Here is a 25,032-nt window from a genome sequence, read left to right as displayed (position 1 = left end):
GAATCTTGTCCAATTTACCAATGAATTACTCCCTGACTGGGTCACCTCTACATTACTGTCCCATGCTTTATCGTATGTAGATGCTACATTCCTGTGCCATGGTTACATTACCTTCATTGCTGAGAATCAGAGAATCTCTACAGTGTTCAACCCATCGTGTCTGTACCGACCATCCAGACCCAGCACCTCCCACCTTATCTCCATAACCCTGCATTTCCCATGCCTAAACTATCTAGCTTACACATCCCTCAACACTATGGGACAATTTCCCACGGCCAATCCACCCTGACCTGCACATCTTTGTGACTGTGGGAGGAAACCGGAGCACCCGGAGGAAACCCACACAGACACTGGGAGAACGTGTAAACTCCACACAGTCAGTGGCCTGAGGCGGGAATGGGACCTGGTTGCTGTGAGGCCGCAGTGCTGACCACTGTGTTAGTGGGTGTTTACGGCCTGCGGGAACATTCTTGAGTTTCCTGCCTGACGTTACTCACCAGTTGTCGTTGTTAATTGCGAGGAAGCCTCTATTCCCACGTCCAAATGCGATCTGATTGCTTCCATTGTCCCACCAATTTGCAAAGGGCTGTCCGTCCACCACGTTGCGAAAGATGACCATGTTCCTGCACACACGCCACAGTGAGTGAGTTTAGCTGCCAGCACGCCATGGGAAATGACGATTGAGAGTTCGCGTGGAAGGAAGGAGGCGCTCACCTGATCTGCCGCCAGCGATGTTCACACACCCAGCCGTTCCCACAGGTGGTGTCTGGATTCAAGGTCACATGCTTTGTCACTCCGTCACTGCTGCTGGGCGGCCCCATCCAATCGTTGACATCCTTTGGGAAAGAGAATTTGAGGAGAGAATGAGAATCTTCTTATTGCTCTCTCCCTCTCTTTCCCTCTTTCCCCAATGCCCTGCATATTCTCCCCCTCCTCCATTCCCCCCTCCCGGTTCCTGTGTGAAAGTTCTGATTGAATCTGCTCCCACCGCCCTTTCAGGCAGCACCTTCCAGACCCCAACAACTCACTGTGTAAAATAATCCCCCTGGGGCTTCTCCCCAATTCCCTTCAATCTGTCTCCCTCTGCTCCCTCACCCTCCTGCCCCTGAAAACACTCTCTCCTGATTTACTCCATCAAACTCTCTTAAAATAAAATTTGCCTTATTTCTTTGTTAACAGTAATTTTATTGGAAGACTTCGCACAATCAAAGGAACTTATCTTCTACTTATAAGCAAAATCTAAAAGCAATTCAATACAAAAAGAGATGCTGTTGACAATTTAAAAACAGGACTTGCATTTCTGTAGCACCTTTCTCCACATCAGGGGATCGCAAAGTTGATAAACTATTTCCAAATTGTAGCCATTATCATAATGAAGGTCGTTTAGCAACTAATTTGCACACAGCAAGGTCCTAGTCATTTGAAGTAACTGACAGTGCGGCACTCCCTCAGCACTGACCCTCTGACAGTGCGGCACTCCCTCAGCACTGATCCTCTGACAGTGCGGCACTCCCTCAGCACTGATCCTCTGACAGTGCAGCACTCCCTCAGCACTGACCCTCCGACAGTGCGGCACTCCCTCAGCACTGATCCTCTGACAGTGCGGCACTCCCTCAGCACTGACCCTCTGACAGTGCGGTACTCCCTCAGCACTGACCCTCTGACAGTGCGGCACTCCCTCAGCACTGACCCTCTGACAGTGCGGCACTCCCTCAGCACTGACCCTCTGACAGTGCGGCACTCCCTCAGCACTGATCCTCTGACAGTGCGGCACTCCCTCAGCACTGATCCTCTGACAGTGCAGCACTCCCTCAGCACTGACCCTCCGACAGTGCGGCACTCCCTCAGCACTGATCCTCTGACAGTGCGGCACTCCCTCAGCACTGACCCTCTGACAGTGCGGTACTCCCTCAGCACTGACCCTCTGACAGTGCGGCACTCCCTCAGCACTGATCCTCTGACAGTGCAGCACTCCCTCAGCACTGACCCTCCGACAGTGCGGCACTCCCTCAGCACTGATCCTCTGACAGTGCGGCACTCCCTCAGCACTGACCCTCTGACAGTGCGGCACTCCCTCAGTACTGACCCTCTGACAGTGCGGCACTCCCTCAGTGCTGACCCTCTGACAGTGCAGCACTCCCTCAGTACTGACTTTCTGACAGTGCGGCACTCCCTCAGCACTGACCCTCTGACAGTGCGGCACTCCCTCAGCACTGATCCTCTGACAGTGCGGCACTCCCTCAGCACTGACCCTCTGACAGTGCGGCACTCCCTCAGCACTGACCCTCTGACAGTGCGGCACTCCCTCAGCACTGACCCTCTGACAGTGCGGCACTCCCTCAGCACTGACCCTCTGACAGTGCGGCACTCCCTCAGTACTGATCCTCTGACAGTGCAGCACTCCCTCAGCACTGACCCTCCGACAGTGCGGCACTCCCTCAGCACTGATCCTCTGACAGTGCGGCACTCCCTCAGCACTGACCCTCTGACAGTGCGGTACTCCCTCAGCACTGACCCTCTGACAGTGCGGCACTCCCTCAGCACTGACCCTCTGACAGTGCGGCACTCCCTCAGCACTGATCCTCTGACAGTGCGGCACTCCCTCAGCACTGATCCTCTGACAGTGCAGCACTCCCTCAGCACTGACCCTCCGACAGTGCGGCACTCCCTCAGCACTGATCCTCTGACAGTGCGGCACTCCCTCAGCACTGACCCTCTGACAGTGCGGTACTCCCTCAGCACTGACCCTCTGACAGTGCGGCACTCCCTCAGCACTGATCCTCTGACAGTGCAGCACTCCCTCAGCACTGACCCTCCGACAGTGCGGCACTCCCTCAGCACTGATCCTCTGACAGTGCGGCACTCCCTCAGCACTGACCCTCTGACAGTGCGGCACTCCCTCAGTACTGACCCTCTGACAGTGCGGCACTCCCTCAGTGCTGACCCTCTGACAGTGCAGCACTCCCTCAGTACTGACTTTCTGACAGTGCGGCACTCCCTCAGCACTGACCCTCTGACAGTGCGGCACTCCCTCAGCACTGATCCTCTGACAGTGCGGCACTCCCTCAGCACTGACCCTCTGACAGTGCGGCACTCCCTCAGCACTGACCCTCTGACAGTGCGGCACTCCCTCAGCACTGACCCTCTGACAGTGCGGCACTCCCTCAGCACTGACCCTCTGACAGTGCGGCACTCCCTCAGTACTGACTTTCTGACAGTGCGGCACTCCCTCAGCACTGACCCACCGACAGTGCGGCACTCCCTCAGCACTGACCCTCCGACAGTGCGGCACTCCCTCAGCACTGACCCTCTGACAGTACAGCACTCCCTCAGTACTGGCTTTCTGACAGTGCGGCACTCCCTCAGCACTGACCCTCCGACAGTGCGGCACTCCCTCAGCACTGATCCTCCAACAGTGCGGCACTCCCTCAGTACTGATCCTCCGACAGTGCGGCACTCCCTCAGCACTGATCCTCCAACAGTGCGGCACTCCCTCAGTACTGATCCTCCGACAGTGCGGCACTCCCTCAGCACTGACCCTCTGACAGTGCGGCACTCCCTCAGCACTGAGCCTCTGACAGTACAGCACTCCCTCAGCACTGACCCTCTGAAAGTGCGGCACTCCCTCAGCACTGATCCTCCAACAGTGCGGCACTCCCTCAGCACTGATCCTCCAACAGTGCGGCACTCCCTCAGTACTGATCCTCTGACAGTGCGGCACTCCCTCAGTACTGATCCTCCGACAGTGCGGCACTCCCTCAGCACTGACCCTCCGACAGTGCGGCACTCCCTCAGCACTGACCCTCCAACAGTGCGGCACTCCCTCAGTACTGATCCTCCAACAGTGCGGCACTCCCTCAGTACTGATCCTCCGACAGTGCGGCACTCCCTCAGTACTGACCCTCTGACAGTGCAGCACTCCCTCAGCACTGAGCCTCTGACAGTGCAGCACTCCCTCAGCACTGACCCTCTGACATGGCGGCACTCCCTCAGCACTGACCCTCCGACAGTGCTGCACTCTCTCAGCACTGATTCTCCGACAGTGCGGCACTCCCTCAGTACTGACCCTCTAACCAATGGAGTTGGGAAGACACTGGAGGGTCTTCCTGGCTGGCTTTGCTGTCGTTGCCCATCTCAATGCTTAGTACTCCATCTGTTAGCTTTCCTTCCCTGAGACTCCTTGCTAATTCATACAAATGACTCACTCTCTGGGTCATTTCAGGGGCAGTTGAGAATGAACTATGTTGCTCTGGATTTGGTATCACATGTCAGTCTGACCAGGTCAGGTTGGCAGTGGTCCACATTGGCACCAATGACAGGCAGGAAAGGAATGGGGATTTAAGGCAGAAATTCAGGGGGCTAGAATGGAAGCTTAGAGCTAGGATAAACAGAGTTGTTATCCCTGGTTTGTTACCCATGTCACATGCTAGCAAGGTGAGGAGAGAGAGAGAGAGAGAGAGAGGAGTTGAACATATGGCTACAGGGATGGTGCAGGAGGGAGGGATTCAGATTCCTGGATAATTGGGGCTGTTTCTGGGGTCGGTGGGACCTCTACCGATGGTCTTCACCTGAACCAGAGGGGGATATTTGCTAATGCTCTTCAGGAGGGTTTAAACTTGTTCAAGGGGAGTAGAGACAACCCTGGTAATTATAGACCTGTGAGACTTACTTCAGTTGTGGATGAAGTGTTGGAAAAGTCTATGAGAAACAGGATTTTTAATCATCTAGAAAGGAATATGTTGATTAGGGATGGTGAACATGGTTTTGTGAAAGGTAGGCGGCACGGTGGCACAGTGGTTAGCACTGTTGCCTCACAGCGCCAGAGACCTGGGTTCAATTCCCGCCTCAGGCGACTGACTGTGTGGAGTTTGCACGTTCTCCCCGTGTCTGCGTGGGTTTCCTCCGGGTGCTCCGGTTTCCTCCCACAGTCCAAAGATGTGCAGGGTCAGGTGAATTGGCCATGCTAAATTGCCCATAGTGTTAGGTAAGGGGTAAATGTAGGGGTATGGGTGGGTTGCGCTTCGGCGGGTCAGTGTGGACTTGTTGGGCCGAAGGGCCTGTTTCCACACTGTAAGTAATCTAATCTAATCTAATCTAATCTAGTATGTCGTGCCTCACAAACCTTATATAGTTCTTTGAGAAGGTGACCAACCAGGTGGATGAGGGTAAAGCCGTTGATGTATGTATATGGATTTCAGTGAGGTGTTTAATAAAGTTCCCCACTGCAGGCTATTGCACAAAATACAGAGACATGGGATTGAGGGGGATTGAACAGTTTGGATCAGAAATACGTTAGCTGAAAGAAGACAGAGGATGGTGGTTGATGGGAAATATTCATCCTGGAGTTCAGTTACTAGTGGGGTACCACAAGGATCTGTTTTGGGGGTCACTGCTGTTTGTCATTTTTATAAAAGACCTAGATGAGGGCATAGAAGGATAGGTTAGTAAGTTTGTGGATGACATTAAGATTGGTAGAGTTGTGGACAGTGCTGAAGGATGTTGCAGGTTACAGAGGGACATAGATAAGCTGCAGAGCTGGGCTGAGAGGTGGCAAATGGAGTTTAATGTGGAAAAGTGTGAGGTGATTCACTTTAGAAGGAGCAACAGGAATGCAGAGTACTGGGGTAACGGTAAGATTCTTGGTATTCTTGTATTGCCCAGGAACATAGATCCCTGACAGTTGCCACCCAGATTGATAGGGTTGTGAAGAAGGTATACAGTGTATTAGCTTTTATTGGGAGAGGGATTGAGTTTTGGTGCCATGAGGTCATGTTGCAGTTGTACAAGACTCTGGTGTGGCTGCACTTGGTAATGTGTACAGTTCTGGTCACTGCATTATAGGAAGGATGTGGAAGCTTTGGAAAGGGTTCAGAGGAGATTTACCAGGATGCTGCCTGGTATGGAGGGAAGGTCTTATGAGGAAAGGCTGAGGGAACTGAGGCTGTTTTTGTTAGAGAGAAGAAGGTTGAGAGGTGACTTAATTGAGACATATAAGATAATCAGAGGGTTAGATAGGGTGGACAGTAAGAGCCTTTTTCCTCGGATGCCGATGGCTAACACAAGGGGACAGGTATAGGACAGATGTCAGAGGTAGTTTCTTTACTCAGAGAGTAGTAGGGACATGGAACACACCAACTATTAGTAGACTCACCAACTTTAAGGGCATTTGAATGGTCATTGGATAGACATCTGGATGAAAATGGAACAATTTAGGTTAGTTGGGCTTCAGATTGGTTCTACAGGTCTGCATAAGATCGAGGGCCAAAGGGCCTGGACTGCTCTGGAATGTTCCGTGTTCTATTTTCCTCCCTAAAGTTCATTCATGAATTGGATGGAGTTCTCTGGCAATCCATATTGGTTACACCCTTTCATTAAAGAGGTTAGCCTGGCACTTTGAATATCTCGCCCAGTGACGATACCACAGCCCACCACCCCCCAAAGAGTTTCATGCTCCACCATCAGTGAACAATCCCTCCTTTCTGATGCAGTTACAAGTCATTAACGTGGCAGGTTATTGATCAGAAGTGACCTACCTTCCCATTAACAAAGTAGCGATCCCAGCGGTAGCTGGACATGACCCGGGTCAGACCATAAGGATGGGCCAGCATAAAAGCAACAGCCACTTTGTACAGCCTGCAGAGAATCACAGAGAGACCACACCACAATTATCAGGGGAACGTGAACAACATGAGGCTCTTCTCTCTCCAGCACAGAATATCAAAAATGGATTGGCCATTTGGTTCCTCAAACACATTGGCATTTCCATCATGTCATGACTGATTTTCAACATGGTTTTGACTTTTATGGGCACTGTTATTGGGGTAAACTTGATAAATTGCCAAGATAGCTTCAAGAAAACGGGGCAGTGATTGTTTATTTTATACACACAGAGAGAAAGCCTCAACCCTGTGAAGTGTAAAGTTCACTCTGATGGCTTACAGAACATCATGCAGATCCCAACAGACATCCTCCAAATCCCAGACTTCACTGTTCTGAGGTGTCACACTACCCTTTGATTTGATTTGATTTATTATTGTCACATGTGCCTGGGTACAGTGAAAAGCTTTGTTTTGTGTGCAGTACAGACAGATCATATCACACAAAGTGGGTAATAGAACAGAGCGAGAAATGCAATGATCCAGCTGCAGAGATCAACATTAAATTTAAAATTTGAAAGGTCCACTCAGAAGTCTAATGACAGCGAGGAAGAAGCTATTCTTGAATCTGCTGGTACATTTGTTTAAGCTTTGGTATCTTCAGCCGATGGAAGAGGTTGGAAGAGATTATAACCGGGGGGGTGGGAGGGGTCTTTGAGGATGTTGGCTGCTTTCCCAAGGCAACAAAAATAATTGATGGAGTCAATAGGATGCACAATTGGTTTGTGTGAGGGACTGAGCTGTGTGTGAGGGACTGGGCTGTGTGAGGGACTGGGCTGTGTGTGAGGGACTGGGCTGTGTGTGAGGGACTGGGCTGTGTGAGGGACTGGGCTGTGTGTGAGGGACTGGGCTGTGTGTGAGGGACTGGGCTGTGTGTGAGGGACTGGGCTGTGTGTGAGGGACTGGGCTGTGTGTGAGGGACTGGGCTGTGTGTGAGGGACTGGGCTGTGTGTCAGGGACTGGGCTGTGTGTGAGGGACTGGGCTGTGTGTGAGGGGCTGTGTGTCAGGGACTGAGCTGTGTGTCAGGGACTGGGCTGTGTGTGAGGGACTGGGCTGTGTGTGAGGGACTGGGCTGTGTGTGAGGGACTGGGCTGTGTGTCAGGGGCTGGGCTGTGTGTGAGGGGCTGTGTGTCAGGGACTGAGCTGTGTGTCAGGGACTGGGCTGTGTGTGAGGGACTGGGCTGTGTGGCAGGGACTGGGCTGTGTGTGAGGGACTGTGTGTCAGGGACTGAGCTGTGTGGCAGGGACTGGGCTGTGTGTCAGGGACTGGGGTGTGTGTCAGGAACTGAGCTGTGTGTGAGGGACTGGGCTGTGTGTGAGGGGCTGTGTGTGAGGGGCTGTGTGTCAGGGACTGGGCTGTGTGTCAGGGACTGGGCTGTGTCTGAGGGACTGGGCTGTGTGTCAGGGACTGGGCTGTGTGTCAGGGACTGGGCTGGGTGTCAGGGACTGGGCTGGGTGTCAGGGACTGGGCTGGGTGTCAGGGACTGGGCTGTGTGTGAGGGACTGGGCTGTGTGTGAGGGACTGGGCTGTGTGTCAGGGACTGGGCTGTGTGGCAGGGACTGAGCTGTGTGGCAGGGACTGAGCTGTGTGGCAGGGACTGGGCTGTGTGTCAGGGACTGGGCTGTGTGTCAGGGACTGGGCTGTGTGTCAGGGACTGGGCTGTGTGTGAGGGACTGGGCTGTGTGAGGGACTGGGCTGTGTGTGAGGGACTGGGCTGTGTGTCAGGGACTGAGCTGTGTGTCAGGGACTGAGCTGTGTGGCAGGGACTGGGCTGTGTGTCAGGGACTGGGCTGTGTGTCAGGGACTGAGCTGTGTGTCAGGGACTGGGCTGTGTGTCAGGGACTGGGCTGTGTGGCAGGGACTGGGCTGTGTGTCAGGGACTGGGCTGTGTGTCAGGGACTGGGCTGTGTGTGAGGGACTGGGCTGTGTGTCAGGGACTGGGCTGTGTGGCAGGGACTGGGCTGTGTGTCAGGGACTGAGCTGTGTGTCAGGGACTGGGCTGTGTGTGAGGGACTGAGCTGTGTGGCAGGGACTGGGCTGTGTGTCAGGGACTGGGCTGTGTGTCAGGGACTGAGCTGTGTGTCAGGGACTGGGCTGTGTGGCAGGGACTGGGCTGTGTGTCAGGGACTGAGCTGTGTGTCAGGGACTGAGCTGTGTGTCAGGGACTGGGCTGTGTGTGAGGGACTGGGCTGTGTGTGAGGGACTGGGCTGTGTGTGAGGGACTGGGCTGTGTGTGAGGGGCTGTGTGTCAGGGACTGGGCTGGGTGTCAGGGACTGAGCTGTGTGGCAGGGACTGGGCTGTGTGTCAGGGACTGGGCTGTGTGTCAGGGACTGAGCTGTGTGTCTGGGATTGAGCTGTGTGTGAGGGACTGGGCTGTGTGTGAGGGACTGGGCTGTGTGTGAGGGACTGGGCTGTGTGGCAGGGACTGGGCTGTGTGTCAGGGACTGAGCTGTGTGTCTGGGATTGAGCTGTGTGTGAGGGACTGGGCTGTGTGGCAGGGACTTATCTGTGTGTCAGGGACTGAGCTGTGTGGCAGGGACTGAGCTGTGTGGCAGGGACTGGGCTGTGTGGCAGGGACTGGGCTGTGTGTCAGGGACTGGGCTGTGTGGCAGGGACTGGGCTGTGTGGCAGGGACTGGGCTGTGTGGCAGGGACTGAGCTGTGTGGCAGGGACTGGGCTGTGTGGCAGGGACTGGGCTGTGTGTGAGGGACTGAGCTGTGTGTCAGGGACTGGGCTGTGTGTCAGGGACTGAGCTGTGTGTCAGGGACTGGGCTGTGTGGCAGGGACTGAGCTGTGTGTCAGGGACTGGGCTGTGTTAACAACTCTTTGTAGTTTTTTACAGTCCTGGGCAGAGCAGTTACCATACCAAGCCGAGATGCACATGGACAGAATGCTTTCTATGGGGCATATATAAATTAGTCAGAGTCTTCATGGATATGTCAAATTTCCATAAGTTTATAAGCGCCGTCTGTTCATTCACCCAAGGCCTGCTCTGTCTCATTGATGCTTCAGCTCCTGTACTATTTGCTGTCTTCTGTGGTCCCCATTCACTTTTCCAATATGATTGAAAATTTAACCCTTGACTAACTGAAACTGATTCAACCCCTTCCTGTATGAACCCCATATCCCTGGGCCCCCTTCACGTCCAAAACCCTATTGACCACTGTTTTGAATTTGAAAAAAATAAACTTCATTTTCTCCAGTAAGAGGCCAGGTTTGCAGACTCTCATATTTTAAACAATATCCAGCTTTATGATGAAAAGGATAAATTTGTAACCTCCAAATTATGTTGCAAATGCCATGTTTCCACCTTGAGAGCATGGAAACTGCTTGGTGACTCCATGGACAATCCTCAACTCATTCAAATAAAATTCAGCCAAACAACACGAGTCCTGATCTTGAGAAATAACTTCTTGCATGACGCATTATCATATCCTTTTTGAAAATTCAAATATACTACACTTACTTGTTCCCCTGTATCTGCCCTGCTAGTTACAACCTCAGGAATCTCTCATTGATTTCTCAAATACAATTTCCCATTCATAAATCCATGTTGCTTCTAGTTAATACTATGATGATGTTCCAACCATCTTTTTCACACCTGCCAGAGAATAATTACATTATTTTCTCTCTGACTGATGTTGGGCTAATGCAGTGAGTAACTTACTTCCTGACTCCCCAAATCCAGTGCCCCACTTACAAGGGACAAGTCAGGAGTGTGATGGAATACTCCCCACTTACCTGGATGGGGGCAGCTCCAACAACACTCAAAAAGCTTGACACCATCCTATCGGAAATGAAAGGGTTCAGAAAAGATTTACAAGGATGTTGCCAGGGTTAGAGGATTTGAGCTACAGGGAGAGGCTGAACAGGCTGGGGCTGTTTTCCCTGGAACGTCGGAGGCTGAGGGGTGACCTTAGAGAGGTTTACAAAATTATGAGGGGCACGAATAGGATAAATAGGCAAAGTCTTTTCCCTGGGGCCGGGGAGTCCAGAACTAGAGGGCATAGGTTAAGGGTGAGAGAGGAAAGATATAAAAGAGACCTAAGGGGCAACTTTTTCACACAGAGGGTGGTCTGTGTATGGAATGAGCTGCCAGAGGAAGTGGTGGAGGCTGGTACAATTGCAACATTTAAGAGGTATTTGGATGGGTATATGAATAGGAAGGGTTTGGAGGGATATGGGCCGGGTGCTGGCAGGAGGGACTAGATTGGGTTGGGATATCGGGTTGGCATGGACGGGGTGGATCGAAGGGTCTGTTTCCGTGGTGTACATCTCTATGACTCTATGACACAGCAGCCCGCTTGATTGACACCATATCCTCAAACATCCCCTCAGACGAACTGAGAAATAAGAAAGGGATGATCACCTGATTGGGATTGTATTATAGACCCCCTAACAGTCAGAGGGAAATTGAGAAACAAATTTGTAAGGAGATCTCAGCTATCTGTAAGAATTCAAAGTTTGTGCGAAGATTTGTAGCTCGGGTGCTCGTGGTTGTGGTTCTGTTCGCCGAGCTGGGAATTTGTGTTGCAGACGTTTCGTCCCCTGTCTAGGTGACATCCTCAGTGCCTGGGAGCCTCCTGTGAAGCGCTTCTGTGGTGTTTCCTCCAGCATTTATAGTGGTTTGAATCTGCCGCTTCCGGTTCTAACACTACTATCATAGGACAAGCCAAACAGAGAACAGCCAGGGAATTCCTCGAGGCATGGCACTCATCCACAGATTCAATCAATAAGCACATCGACCTGGACCCAATATACCGACCACTGCAGCGGACAGCTGGAACTGACAACCGGTAGCGGCAGGTACAAACCACTATAAATGCCGGAGGAAAGATCATAGAAGCGCTTCACAGGAGGCTCCCAAGCACTGAGGATGTCACCTAGACAGGGGACGAAACGTCTCCTTCACAAATTCCCAGCTCGGCGAACAAAACCACAATTATCTGTAAGAATAATAGGATGGTTATGGAAGGGGATTTTAACTTTCCAAACATCAACTGGGACTGCCATAGTGTTAAAGGTTTAGATGGAGAGGAATTTCTAAAATGTGTACAAGACAATTTTCAGATTCAGTATGTGGATGTACCTACTAGAGAAGGTGCAAAACTTGACCTACTCTTGGGAAATAAGGCAGGGCAGGTGACTGAGGTGTCACTGGGGGAGAACTTTGGGGCCAGCGACCATAATTCTATTCGTTTTAAAATAGTGATGGAAAAGGATAGACCAGATCTAAAAGTTGAAGTTCTAAATTGGAGAAAGGCCAATTTTGACGGTATTAGGCAAGAACTTTCGAAAGCTGATTGGAGGCAGATGTTCGCAGGTAAAGGGACAGCTGGAAAATGGGAAGCCTTCAGAAATGAGATAACGAGAATCCAGAGAAAGTATATTCCTGTTAGGGTGAAAGGGAAGGCTGGTAGGTATAGGGAATGCTGGATGACTAAAGAAATTGAGGGTTTGGTTAAGAAAAAGAAGGAAGCATATGTCAGGTATAGACAAGATAGATCGAGTGATTCCTTAGAAGGGTATAAAGGCAGTAGGAGTATACTTAAGAGGGAAAGCAGGACGGCAAAAAGGGGACATGAGATAGTGTTGGAAAATAGAATTAAGGAGAATCCAAAGGGTTTTTACAAATATATTAAGGACAAAAGGGTAACGAGGGAGAGAATAGGACCCCTCAAAGATCAGCAAGGCGGCCTTTGTGTGGAGCCGCAGAAAATGGGGGAGATACTAAATGAATATTTTGCATCAGTATTTACTGTGGAAAAGGATATGGAAGATATAGACTGTAGGGAAATAGATGGTGACATCTTGCAAAATGTCAAGATTACAGAGGAGGAAGTGCTGGATGTCTTGAAACGTTAAAGGTGAATAAATCCCCAGGACCTGATCAGGTGTACCCGAGAACTCTGCGGGAAGCTAGAGAAGTGATTGCTGGGCCTCTTGCTGAGATATTTGTATCATCGATAGTCACAGGTGAGGTGACGGAAGACTGGAGGTTGGCAAACGTGGTGCCACTGTTTAAGAAGGGCGGTAAAGACAAGCCAGGGAACCATAGACCAGTGAGCCTGACCTCGGTGGTGGGCAAGTTGTTGGAGGGAATCCTGAGGTACAGGATGTACATGTACTTGGAAAGGCAAGGACTGATTCGGGATAGTCAACACGGCTTTGTGCGTGGGAAATCATGTCTCACAAACTTGACTGAGTTTTTTGAAGAAGTAACAAAGAGGACTGATGAGGGCAGAGCGGTAGATGTGATCTATATGGACTTCAGTAAGGCGTTCGACAAGGTTCCCGATGGGAGACTGATTAGCAAGGTTAGATCTCATGGAATACAGGGAGAACTAGCCATTTGGATACAGAACTGGCTCAAAGGTAGAAGACAGAGGGTGGTGGTGGAGGGTTGTTTTTCAGACTGGAGGCCTGTGACCAGTGGAGTGCCACAAGGATCGGTGCTGGGTCCTCTACTGTTTGTCATTTACATAAATTATTTGGATGTGAGCATAAGAGGTACAGTTAGTAAGTTTGCAGATGACACCAAAATTGGAGGTGTAGTTGACAGCAAAAAGGGTTAGCTCAGATTACAACAGGATCTTGATCAGATGGGCCAATGGGCTGAGAAGTGGCAGATGGAGTTTAATTCAGATAAATGTGAGGTGCTGCATTTTGGGAAAGCAAATCTTAGCAGGACTTATACACCTAATGGTAAGGTCCTAGGGAGTGTTGCTGAACAAAGTGACCTTGGAGTGCAGGTTCATAGCTCCTTGAAAGTGGAGTCACAGGTAGATAGGATAGTGAAGAAGATGTTTGGTATACTTTCCTTTATTGGTCAGAGGATTGAGTACAGGAGTTGGGAGGTCATATTGCGGCTGTGCAGGACATTGGTTAGGCCATTGTTGGAATATTGCATGCAATTCTGGTCTCCTTCCTATGTTGTGAAACTTGAAAGGGTTCAGAAAAGATTTACAAGGATGTTGCCAGGGTTGGAGGATCTGAGCTACAGGGAGAGGCTGAACAGGCTGGGGCTGTTTTCCCTGGAGCATCGGAGGCTGAGGGGTGACCTTATAGAGGTTTACAAACTTATGAGGGGCATGGATAGGATAAATAGACAAAGTCTTTTCCATGGGGTCGGGGAGTCCAGAACTAGAGGGTGAGAGAGGGTTTAGGGTGAGAGAGGAAAGATATAAAAGAGACCTAAGGGGCAACTTTTTCACACAGAGGGTGGTACGTGTATGGAATGAGCTGCCAGAGGAAGTGGTAGAGGCTGGTACAATTGCAACATTAAAGAGGCATTTGGATGGGTATATGAATAGGAAGGGTTTGGAGGGATATGGGCCGGGTATTGGCAGGTGGGACTAGATTGGGTTGGGATATCTGGTCGGCATGGACGGGTTGGACCGAAGGGTCTGTTTCCGTGCTGTACATGGACTGCAGTGGTTCAAGAAGGCAGCTCACCACCACCTTCTGGGTTAAAATCCTGGCACTCACTCTGTAAGAGAACTGTGGGTGCAGCTGCACAATATAAACCACCAAGGGCTCAGGAAGGTGGAGCAGCAGCAGCCCCCAGTCAGGACAGTTCGGGATGGGTCATAAAAGCAACACCAACATCACTATGAACGAATGAATAATAAAAAAGTGGCCCATTGTTCCACATTTTCATTCTTGCTCCTTTCTGAAACTGCAATGTCATTGTTAATTCCTGGAAAATGCTCCAGACTCTAAAGGGTGAAAGGAATTAACAGGCTCGGACAGGGGTCACCAGCTTCAGTGGATTTGACAGCAGTGAGCTATTATTTTCTCCACTATGTTTAAATGAAGTTTATTTTTAAAGACAAGGCTGAGAGGAACTCGACGTGAAGTCTTTCGGAAGGGCTTGGTGAGACTGCACATTGTCAGACTGAATGGATTCTTGCTGCACAGCACCATGTGATGACATTTCGTTGGTAAAGACAGTGAGTGGTGAGGTTTGCAAGAGCACAGCGCAGTAACTGGGTCATTACCTGGAGTCCCAGAAGGTGAGAATGGACGCCCCACCAGCTCCTTGTCCTCGCTGGTTGTCATGGTTATCAACAAAGACCAAGGCCCGGTCATTGGGCATGAAGGCCCAGCCTTCGCCCCAGTTCCTGCAAAGAATGTGTTCACCAGAGTTAGCCCCAAATACAACAACTGATGGGGAAGTGAGGTTCATACATTTGAAGGCGTCCCTCACAGAATAGAAAGTGTTCACAGCCAATCACATACATTTTAAAGTCCCACATTACCGTTGAAGGTTTAGGTCGTGCACTGATCAGGTGAAGGACAAGAAAGCAAAATTCAAGGAATAACAAAAACTTGTACCTCAGGAGGGAAGCTGCTCAGTAGATTGCAAGGCAACAATGACTTGCCGAGGGATTGCATTGGAGAAAGCAAAGGGGAGCAAAAGGCTCCTGAACTCTCAGGGAATGAGAAAACCTCACCAGGCTGAAGATGGTTTTGGTTGTGAGGAATGGTCCCAGAATTCCAATAACTGTCATTAACGCCATGTACACAGGCACCACAGAAGGACCCACCCCCCCATCACCAAACCATCATCTCCCAGACCATACAGAACCTCATCACCTCAGGAGATCTCCCACCCACAGCTTCCAACCTCATAGTCCGGGAACCCCGCACTGCCCGGTTCTACCTCCTTCCCAAGATCCACAAGCCTGACCACCCTGGCCGACCCATTGTCTCAGCATGCTCCTGCCCCACTGAACTCATCTCTACCTACCTCGACATTGTCCTATCTCCCCTAGTCCAGGAATTCCCCACATACATTCGAGACACCACCCACGCCCTCCACCTCCTCCAAGACTTCCGTTTCCCCGGCCCCCAACGCCTCATCTTCACCATGGATATCCAATCCCTCTACACCTCCATCCGCCATGACCAGGGCCTCCAAGGCCTCCGTTTATTTCCTCTCCTGATGTCCCCAATAGTACCCTTCCACCGACACTCTCACTCGATTGGCCGAACTGGTCCTTACCCTTAACAATTTCTCCTTCGAATCCTCCCACTTCCTCCAGACCAAAGGGGTAGCCATGAGCACACGTATGGGCCCCAGCTATACCTGTCTCTTTGTTGGCTACGTAGAGCAGTTGATCTTCCGTAATTACACCGGCACCACTCCCCACCTCTTCCTCCGCTACATTGATGACTGCATTGGCACCACCTTGTGCTCCTGCAATTCATCAACTTCACCAACACATTCCACCCTGACCTTAAATTTACCTGGACCATCTCTGACACCTCCCTCCCCTTCCTGGACCTCTCCATCTCCATTAATGACGACCGACTTGACACTGACATTTTTTACAAACCCACCGACTCCCACAGCTACCTGGATTACACCTCTTCCCACCCTACCTCTCGCAAAAATGCCATCCCGTATTCCCAATTTCTCTGCCTCCGCCGTATCTGCTCCCAGGAGGACTAGTTCCACCACAGAACACACCAGATGGCCTCCTTCTTTAGAGACTGCAATTTCCCTTCCCACGTGGTTAAAGATGCCCTCCAACGCATCTCGTCGACATCCCGCACCTCCACCCTCAGACCCCACCCCTCCAACCGTAACAAGGACAGAACGCCCCTGGTGGTCACCTTCCACCCTACCAACCTTCGCATAAACCAAATCATCCGCCGACATTTCCGCCACCTCCAAACAGACCCCACCACCAGGGATATATTTCCCTCCCCACCCCTCTCCGCCTTCCACAAAGACCGTTCCCTCCGTGACTACCTGGTCAGGTCCACGCCCCCCTACGACCCACCCTCCCATCCTGGCACCTTCCCCTGCCACCGCAGGAACTGTAAAACCTGTGCCCACACCTCCTCCCTCACCTCCATCCAAGACCCTAAAGGAGCCTTCCACACCCATCAAAGTTTTACCTGCACATCCACTAATATCATTTATTGTATCCGTTGCTCCCGATGCGGTCTCCTCTACATTGGGGAGACTGGGCGCCTCCCAGCAGAGCGCTTTAGGGAACATCTCCGGGACACCCGCACCAATCAACCATACCGCCCTGTGGCCCAACATTTCAACTCCCCCTCCCACTCTGCCGAGGACATGGAGGTCCTGGGCCTCCTTCACCGCCGCTCCCTCACCACCAGACGCCTGGAGGAAGAACGCGTCATCTTCCGCCTTGGAACACTTCAACCCCAGGGCATCAATATGGACTTCAACAGTTTCCTCATTTCCCCTTCCCCCACCTCACCCTAGTTTCAAACTTCCAGCTCAGCACTGTCCCCTTGACTTGTTCGAACTTGTCCTACCTGCCTATCTCCTTTTCCACCTATCCACTCCACCCTCCTCCCTGACCTATCACCTTCATCCCCTCCCCCACTCATCCATTGTACTCTCTGCTACTTTCTCCCCACCCCCACCCTCCTCTAGCTTATCTCTCCACGCTTCAGGCTCTCTGCCTTTATTCCTGATGAAGGGCTATTGCCTGAAACGTCGATTTTCCTGCTCCTAGGATGCTGCCTGAACTGCTGTGCTCTTCCAGCACCACTGATCCAGAATCTGGTTTCCAGCATCTGCAGTCATGGTTTTAACCGAATGATTATTTTAAGTTGGTTCCGAGGGTAGCTCCCGGCACAGAGACAATTGTTCAGCAAGAGCTGCCAAACACAGAATTACACTTAACAGACAGCAACAACTGAACAATAATGTGCATAAATCCCACGCTCATATAATTCCCAGAACATTTGCTGTAAGATCTGACGACTGCAGATCAAACAGAAAAAGATTTACTTGACAATAGGCAGAGGATGAAATGTTTACAAAAGCCACACAGTTGGAGGGTCAGTGCTGAGGGAGTGCCGCACTGTCAGAGGGTCAGTACTGAGGGATTGCCACACTGTCAGAGGGTCATTGCTGAGGGAGTGCCGCACTGTCAGAGGGTCAGTGATAAGGGAGTGGGCACTGTCAGAGGGTCAGTGCTGAGGGAGTGCCGCACTGTCAGAGGGTCAGTGCTGAGGGAGTGCCGCACTGTCAGAGGGTCAGTACTGAGGGAATGCCGCACTGTCAGAGGGTCAGTGCTGAGGGAGTGCCGCACTGTCAGAGGGTCAGTACTGAGGGAGTGCCGCACTGTCAGAGGGTCAGTGCTGAGGGAGTGCCGCACTGTCAGAGGGTCAGTGATAAGGGAGTGGGCACTGTCAAAGGGTCAGCGCTGAGGGAGTGCCGCACTGTCAGACGGTCAGTACTAAGGGAGTTCTGCACTGTCAGAGGGTCAGTGCAGAGAGAGTGGGTACTGTTGGAGGGTCAGTGCTGAGGAAGTGCCGCGCTGTCAGAGGGTCAGTGCTGAGTGAGTGGGCACTATAGGAGGCTCAGTGCTGAGGGCAGTGCCACACTGTCAGACGGTCAGTGCTGAGGGAGTGCCGCACTGTCGGAGGGTCAGTGCTGAGGGAGTGCCGCACTGTAGAGGGTCAGTACAGAGGGAGTGCCACACTCTCAGAGGGTCAGTACTGGGGGATGCCGCACTGTCAGAGGGTCAGTGCTGAGGAAGTGCCGCACTGTCAGAGGGTCAGTGCTGAGGAAGTGCCGCACTGTCAGAGGGTCAGTACTGGGGGAGTGCCGCACTGTCGGAGGTTCAGTGATGAGGGAGTGGGCACCGTCGAAGGGTCAGCGCTGACGGAGTGACGCACTGTCGGAAGGTCAGTGCTGAGGGAGTGCCACACTGTCGGAGGGTCAGGACTGAGGGAGTGCTGCACTGTAGAGGGTCAGTACAGAGGGAGTGCCACACTGTCAGAGGGTCAGTGCTGAGGGAGTGGGGACTGTTGGAGGGTCACTGCAGAGGGAGTTCCACACTGTCGGAGGGTCAGTACTAATGGAGTGCCACACTGTCAGAGGGTCAGTGCTGAGGAAGTGCCGCACTGTCAGAGGGTCAGTGCTGAGGAAGTGCCGCACTGTCGGAGGTTCAGTGATGAGGGAGTGGGCACCGTCAAAGGGTTAGCGCTGACGGAGTGACGCACTGTCGGAGGGTCAGTACTGAGGGAGTGCTGCACTGTCAGAGGGTCAGTGCTGAGGGAGTGCCGCACTGTCAGAGGGTCAGTGATAAGGGAGTGGGCACTGTCAAAGGGTCAGCGCTGAGGGAGTGCCGCACTGTCAGAGGGTCAGTGCTGAGGGTGTGCCGCACTGTTGGAGGGTCAGTGCTGAGGGAGTGCCGCACTGTCAGAGGGTCAGTACTTAGGAAGTGCTGCACTGTCAGAGGGTCAGTGCCGAGGGAGTGCTGCACTGTCGGAAGGTTAGTGCTGAGGGACTGCTGCACTATCAGAGGGTCAGTGCTGAGGAAGTGCCGCACTGTCAGAGGGTCAGTACTGAGGGAGTGCTGCACTGGCGGAGGGTCAGTACTGAGGGAGTGCTGCACTGCCAGATGGTCAGTGCTGAGGAAGTGCCGCACTGTCAGAGGGTCAGTGCTGAGGGAGTGCTGCACTGTCAGACGGTCAGTACTGAGGGAGTGCTGCACTGTCAGAGGGTCAGTACTGGGGGAGTGCCGCACTGTCAGAGGGTCAGTGCTGAGGGAGTGCCGCACTGTCAGAGGGTCAGTGATGAGGAACCGCCACACTGCTAGAGGGTCGGTGCTGAGGGAATGCCGCACTGTCAGAGGGTCAGTACTTAGGAAGCGCTGCACTGTCAGAGGTTCAGTGCCGAGGGAGTGCCGCACTGTCAGAGGGTCAGTACTGAGGGAGTGCTGCTCTGTCAGACGGTCAGTACTTAGGAAGTGCTGCACTATCAGAGGGTCAGTGCTGAGGGAGTGCCGCACTGTCAGAGAGTCAATACTGGGGGAGTGCCGCACTGTCAGAGGGTCAGTACTGAGGGAGCACCGCACTGTTAGAGGGTCAGTGCTGCAGAAGTGCTGCACTGTCGGAGGGTCAGTGCTGAGGAAGTGCCGCTCTGTAGAGGGTCAGTACAGAGGGAGTGCCACACTGTCGGAGGGTCAGTACTGGGGGATGCTGCACTGTCTGAGGGTCAGTACAGAGGGAGTGCCACACTGTCAGAGGGTAAGTGCTGAGGAAGTGCCGCACGGTCAGAGGTTCAGTGCTGAGGGCAGTGCCGCACTGTCAGACGGTCAGTGCTGAGGGAGTGCCGCACTGTCGGAGGGTCAGTGCTGAGGGAGTGCCGCACTGTAGAGGGTCAGTACAGAGGGAGTGCCACACTCTCAGAGGGTCAGTACTGGGGGATGCCGCACTGTCAGAGGGTCAGTGCTGAGGAAGTGCCGCACTGTCAGAGGGTCAGTGCTGGGGGAGTACCACACTGTCGGAGGGTCAGTCCTGGGGGAATGCTGCACTGTCAGAGGGTCAGTACTGGGGGAGTGCCGCACTGTCAGAGGGTGAGTGCTGAGGGAGTGCCGCACTGTCGGAGGTTCAGTGATGAGGGAGTGGGCACCGTCGAAGGGTCAGCGCTGACGGAGTGACGCACTGTCGGAAGGTCAGTGCTGAGGGAGTGCCGCACTGTCGGAGGGTCAGGACTGAGGGAGTGCTGCACTGTAGAGGGTCAGTACAGAGGGAGTGCCACACTGTCAGAGGGTCAGTGCTGAGGGAGTGGGGACAGTTGGAGGGTCACTGCAGAGGGAGTTCCACACTGTCGGAGGGTCAGTACTAATGGAGTGCCACACTGTCAGAGGGTCAGTGCTGAGGAAGTGCCGCACTGTCAGAGGGTCAGTGCTGAGTGAGTGCCACACTGTCAGAGGGTCAGTGCTGGGGGAGTGGGCACTGTCGAAGAGTCAGCACTGAGGGAGTGCCGCACCGTCAGAGGGTCAGTGTTGAGGGTTTGCTGCACTGTCAGAGGGTCAGTGCTGAGGGAGTGCCGCACTGTCAGAGGGTCAGTGCTGGGGGAGTGCCACACTGCCAGAGGGTCGGTGCTGAGGGAGTGGGCACTGTCGAAGAGTCAGCGCTGAGGGAGTGCCGCACTATCGGATGGTTAGTGCTGAGGGAATGCGGCACTGTCAGAGGGTCAGTCCTGAGGGAGTGCCGCTCTGTAGAGGGTCAGTGCTGAGGGAGTGCTGCACTGTTGGAGGGTCAGTGTTGAGGGAGTACTGCACTGTCGGAGGGTCAGTGCTAAGGGAGTGCCGCACTGTCAGAGGGTCAGTCCTGAGGGAGTGCCGCACTGTTAGTGGGTCAGTACTGAGGGAGTGCCGCACTGTCGGAGGGTCAGTGCTGAGGGAGTGCCGCACTGTCGGAGGGTCAGTACTGAGGGAGCACTGCACTGTTAGTGGGTCAGTGCTGAGGGAGTGCCGCACTGTCGGAGGGTCAGTGCTGAGGGAGTGCCGCACTGTAGAGGGTGAGTACAGAGGGAGTGCCACACTGTCAGAGGGTCAGTGCTGAGGAAGTGCCGCACTGTCAGAGGGTCAGTGCTGAGGGAGTGCCGCATTGTCAGAGGGTCAGTGCTGAGGGAGTGCTGCACTGACGGAGGGTCAGTGCTGAGGGAGTGCTGTACTGTCGGAGGGTCAGTACTGATGGAGTGACACACTGTCATTGGGTCAGGGCTGAAGGAGTGCTGCACTGTTGGAGGGTCAGTACTGAGCGAGTGCTGCACTGTCACAGGGTCAGTGCTGAGTAAGTGCCGCACTGTCAGAGGGTCAGTGCTAAGGAAGTGCCGCACTGTCAGAGGGTCAGTGCTGGGGGAGTGGGCACCGTCGAAGGGTCAGCGCTGACGGAGTGCATCACTGTCAGAGGGTCAGTGCTGAGGGAGTGCCGCACAGTCGGAGGGTCAGTTCTGCGGGAGTGCTGCACTGTCGGAGGGTCAGTACTGAGGGAGTGCTGCACTGTCGGAGGGTCAGTACTGAGGGAGTGCTGCACTGTCGGAGGATCAGTACTGAGGGAGCACCGCACTGTTAGAGGTTCAATGCTGAGGGAGTGCTGCACTGTCGGTGGGTCAGTGCTGAGGGAGTGCCGCACTGTCAGAGGGTCAGTGCTGGGGGAGTGCCACACTGCCAGAGGGTCAGTGCTGAGGGAGTGAGCACTGTCGAAGAGTCAGCGCTGAGGGAGTGCCGCACTGTCAGACGGTCAGTGCTGAGGGAGTGCCGCACTGTTGAATGGTCAGTGCTGATGGGAGTGCAGCACTGTCAGAGGGTCAGTGCTGAGGGAGTGCCGCACTGTCAGAGGGTCAGTGCTGAGGGAGTGGGTACTGTTGGAGGGTCAGTGCTGAGGAAGTGCCGCACTGTCAGAGGGTCAGTACAGAGGAAGTGGGCACTGTTGGAGGCTCAGTGCTGAGGGCAGTGCCGCACTGTCAGACGGTCAGTGCTGAGGGAGTGCCGCACTGTCAGAGTGTCAGTGCTGAGGATGTGCTGCACTGTCGGAGGGTCAGTGCTGAGGGAGTGCCGCACTGTCAGAGGGTCAGTGCTGAGGGAGTGCCGCACTGTCAGAGGGTCAGTACTGATGGAGTGCCACACTGTCAGAGGGTCAGTGCTGAGGAAGTGACGCACTGTCAGAGGGTCAGTACTGGGGGAGTGCTGCACTGTCAGAGGGTCAGTGCTGAGGAAGTGCCGCACTGTCGGAGGGTCAATGCTGCGGTAGTGCTGCAGTATCGGCGGGTCAGTACTGAGGGAGTGCAGCACTGTCGGAGGGTCAGAGCTGAGGATGTGCTGCACTGTCGGAGGGTCAGTACTGATGGAGTGCCACACTGTCGGAGGGTCAGTACTGGGGGAGTGCCGCACTGTCAGAGGGTCAGTGCTGAGGGAGTGCCGCACTGTCGGAGGGTCAGTACTGAGGGAGTGCCGCACTGTCAGAGGGTCAGTGCTGTGGGAGTGCCGCACTTCTAGAGGGTCGGTGCTGAGGGAGTGTGCACCGTCGAAGGGTCAGCGCTGAGGGAGTGCCGCACTGTCAGAGTGTCAGTGCTGAGGGAGTGCCACACTGTCAGAGGGTCGGTGCTGAGGGAGTGCCACACTGTCAGAGGGTCAGTGCTGAGATAGTGCCGCACTGTCAGAGGGTCAGTAATGAGGGAGTGCTGCATTGTCAGAGGGTCAGTACTGAGGGAGTGCTGCACTGTCAGAGGGTCAGTACTGGGGGAGAGCCGCACTGTCAGAGGGTCAGTGCTGAGAGAGTGGGTATTGTTGGAGGGTCAGTGCTGAGGAAGTGCCGCACAGTCAGAGGGTCAGTGCTGAGGGAGTGGGCACTGTCAGTGGGTCAGTGCTGAGAATGTGCTGCACTGTCGGAGGGTCAGTACTGATGGTGTGCCACACTGTCGGAGGGTCAGTACTGGGGGAGTGCCGCACTGTCGGAGGGTCAGTACTGAGGGAGTGCCGCACTGTCAGAGGGTCAGTGCTGTGGGAGTGCCGCACTGCTAGAGGGTCGGTGCTGAGGGAGTGTGCACCGTCGAAGGGTCAGCGCTGAGGGAGTGCTGCATTGACAGAGGGTCAGTACTGAGGGTGTGCTGCACTGTCAGAGGGTCAGTACTGGGGGAGAGCCGCACTGTCAGAGGGTCAGTGCTGAGAGAGTGGGTACTGTTGGAGGGTCAGTGCTGAGGAAGTGCCGCACAGTCAGAGGGTCAGTGCTGAGGGAGTGGGCACTGTCATTGGGTCAGTGCTGAGGGAGTGCCGCACTGCAGAGGGTCAGTACAGAGTGAGTGCCGCACTGTCAGAGGGTCAGTGCTGAGGGAGTGCTGCACTGACGGAGGGTCAGTGCTGAGGGAGTGCTGTACTGTCGGAGGGTCAGTACTGATGGAGTGCCACACTGTCAGAGGGTCAGTGCTGAGGAAGTCCCGCACTTTCAGAGGGTCAGTGCTGAGGATGTGCTGTACTGTTGGAGGGTCAGTCCTGAGGGAGTGCTCCACTGTCAGAGGGTCAGTGCTGAGTAAGTGCCGCACTGTCAGAGGGTCAGTGCTGAGGAAGTGCTGCACTGTCAGAGGGTCAGTACTGAGGGAGTGCCACACTGTCAGGGGGTCAGTGCTGGGGGAGTGCTGCACTGTCAGAGGGTCAGTGCTGAGGGAGTGCCGCACTGTCGGAGGGTCAGTGCTGAGGGAGTGCCGCACTGTCGGAGGGTCAGTACTGAGGGAGCACTGCACTGTCAGAGGGTCAGTGCTGAGGGAGTGCAGCACTGACGGAGGGTCAGTGCTGAGGGAGTGCTGTACTGTCGGAGGGTCAGTACTGATGGAGTGCCACACTGTCAGAGGGTCAGTGCTGAGGAAGTGCCGCACTGTCATTGGGTCAGGGCTGAGGGAGTGCTGCACTGTTGGAGGGTCAGTACTGAGCGAGTGCTGCACTGTCAGAGGGTCAGTGCTGAGTAAGTGCCGCACTGTCAGAGGGTCAGTGCTAAGGAAGTGCCGCACTGTCAGAGGGTCAGTGCTGGGGGAGTGGGCACCGTCGAAGGGTCAGCGCTGACGGAGTGCATCACTATCAGAGGGTCAGTGCTGAGGGAGTGCCGCACAGTCGGAGGGTCAGTTCTGCGGGAGTGCTGCACTGTCGGAGGGTCAGTACTGAGGGAGTGCTGCACTGTCGGAGGGTCAGTACTGAGGGAGTGCTGCACTGTCGGAGGGTCAGTACTGAGGGAGCACCGCACTGTTAGAGGTTCAATGCTGAGGGAGTGCTGCACTGTCGGTGGGTCAGTGCTGAGGGAGTGCCGCACTGTCAGAGGGTCAGTGCTGGGGGAGTGCCACACTGCCAGAGGGTCAGTGCTGAGGGAGTGAGCACTGTCGAAGAGTCAGCGCTGAGGGAGTGCCGCACTGTCAGACGGTCAGTGCTGAGGGAGTGCTGCACTGTCAGAGGGTCAGTGCTGAGTAAGTGCCGCACTGTCAGAGGGTCAGTGCTAAGGAAGTGCGCACTGTCAGAGGGTCAGTGCTGAGGGAGTGCCGCACTGTCAGAGGGTCAGTGCTGAGAGAGTGGGTACTATTGGAGGGTCAGTGCTGAGGAAGTGCCGCACTGTCAGTGGGTCAGTGCTGAGGGCAGTGCCGCACTGTCAGACGGTCAGTGCTGAGGGAGTGCCGCACTGTCAGAGTGTCAGTGCTGAGGATGTGCTGCACTGTCGGAGGGTCAGTGCTGAGGGAGTGCCGCACTGTAGAGGGTCAGTACAGAGGGAGTGCCACACTCTCAGAGGGTCAGTACTGGGGGATGCCGCACTGTCAGAGGGTCAGTGCTGAGGAAGTGCCGCACTGTCAGAGGGTCAGTGCTGAGGAAGTGCCGCACTGTCAGAGGGTCAGTACTGGGGGAGTGCCGCACTGTCGGAGGTTCAGTGATGAGGGAGTGGGCACCGTCGAAGGGTCAGCGCTGACGGAGTGACGCACTGTCGGAAGGTCAGTGCTGAGGGAGTGCCACACTGTCGGAGGGTCAGGACTGAGGGAGTGCTGCACTGTAGAGGGTCAGTACAGAGGGAGTGCCACACTGTCAGAGGGTCAGTGCTGAGGGAGTGGGGACTG

The 25,032-nt window shown here is 54.0% G+C and overlaps 1 protein-coding gene across 1 annotated transcript in view; it reads right to left on the bottom strand.

Annotated features, from left to right (window-relative positions):
- The window catches only part of LOC122547078 (pancreatic alpha-amylase-like), a 62,278-nt gene that overhangs the window by 2,864 nt on the left and 34,382 nt on the right, over positions 1 to 25,032 (bottom strand). Inside the window, exons 6-9 of the mRNA XM_087990339.1 lie at positions 14,660 to 14,782; positions 6,534 to 6,633; positions 715 to 836; positions 498 to 623 (exon numbers count right to left, since the gene is read on the bottom strand). Of these exons, the coding sequence (XP_087846465.1) occupies positions 498 to 623; positions 715 to 836; positions 6,534 to 6,633; positions 14,660 to 14,782 (471 nt within the window). The remainder of the gene's footprint in view (positions 1 to 497; positions 624 to 714; positions 837 to 6,533; positions 6,634 to 14,659; positions 14,783 to 25,032) is intronic.

The sequence above is a fragment of the Chiloscyllium plagiosum genome, unplaced genomic scaffold (assembly GCF_037043375.1).
Source record: "Chiloscyllium plagiosum isolate Xiang-an unplaced genomic scaffold, Cpla_swu_hap1 HiC_scaffold_9, whole genome shotgun sequence".
Lineage (NCBI taxonomy): Eukaryota > Metazoa > Chordata > Chondrichthyes > Orectolobiformes > Hemiscylliidae > Chiloscyllium > Chiloscyllium plagiosum.
This window is presented reverse-complemented; position numbering and strand designations above follow the sequence as displayed.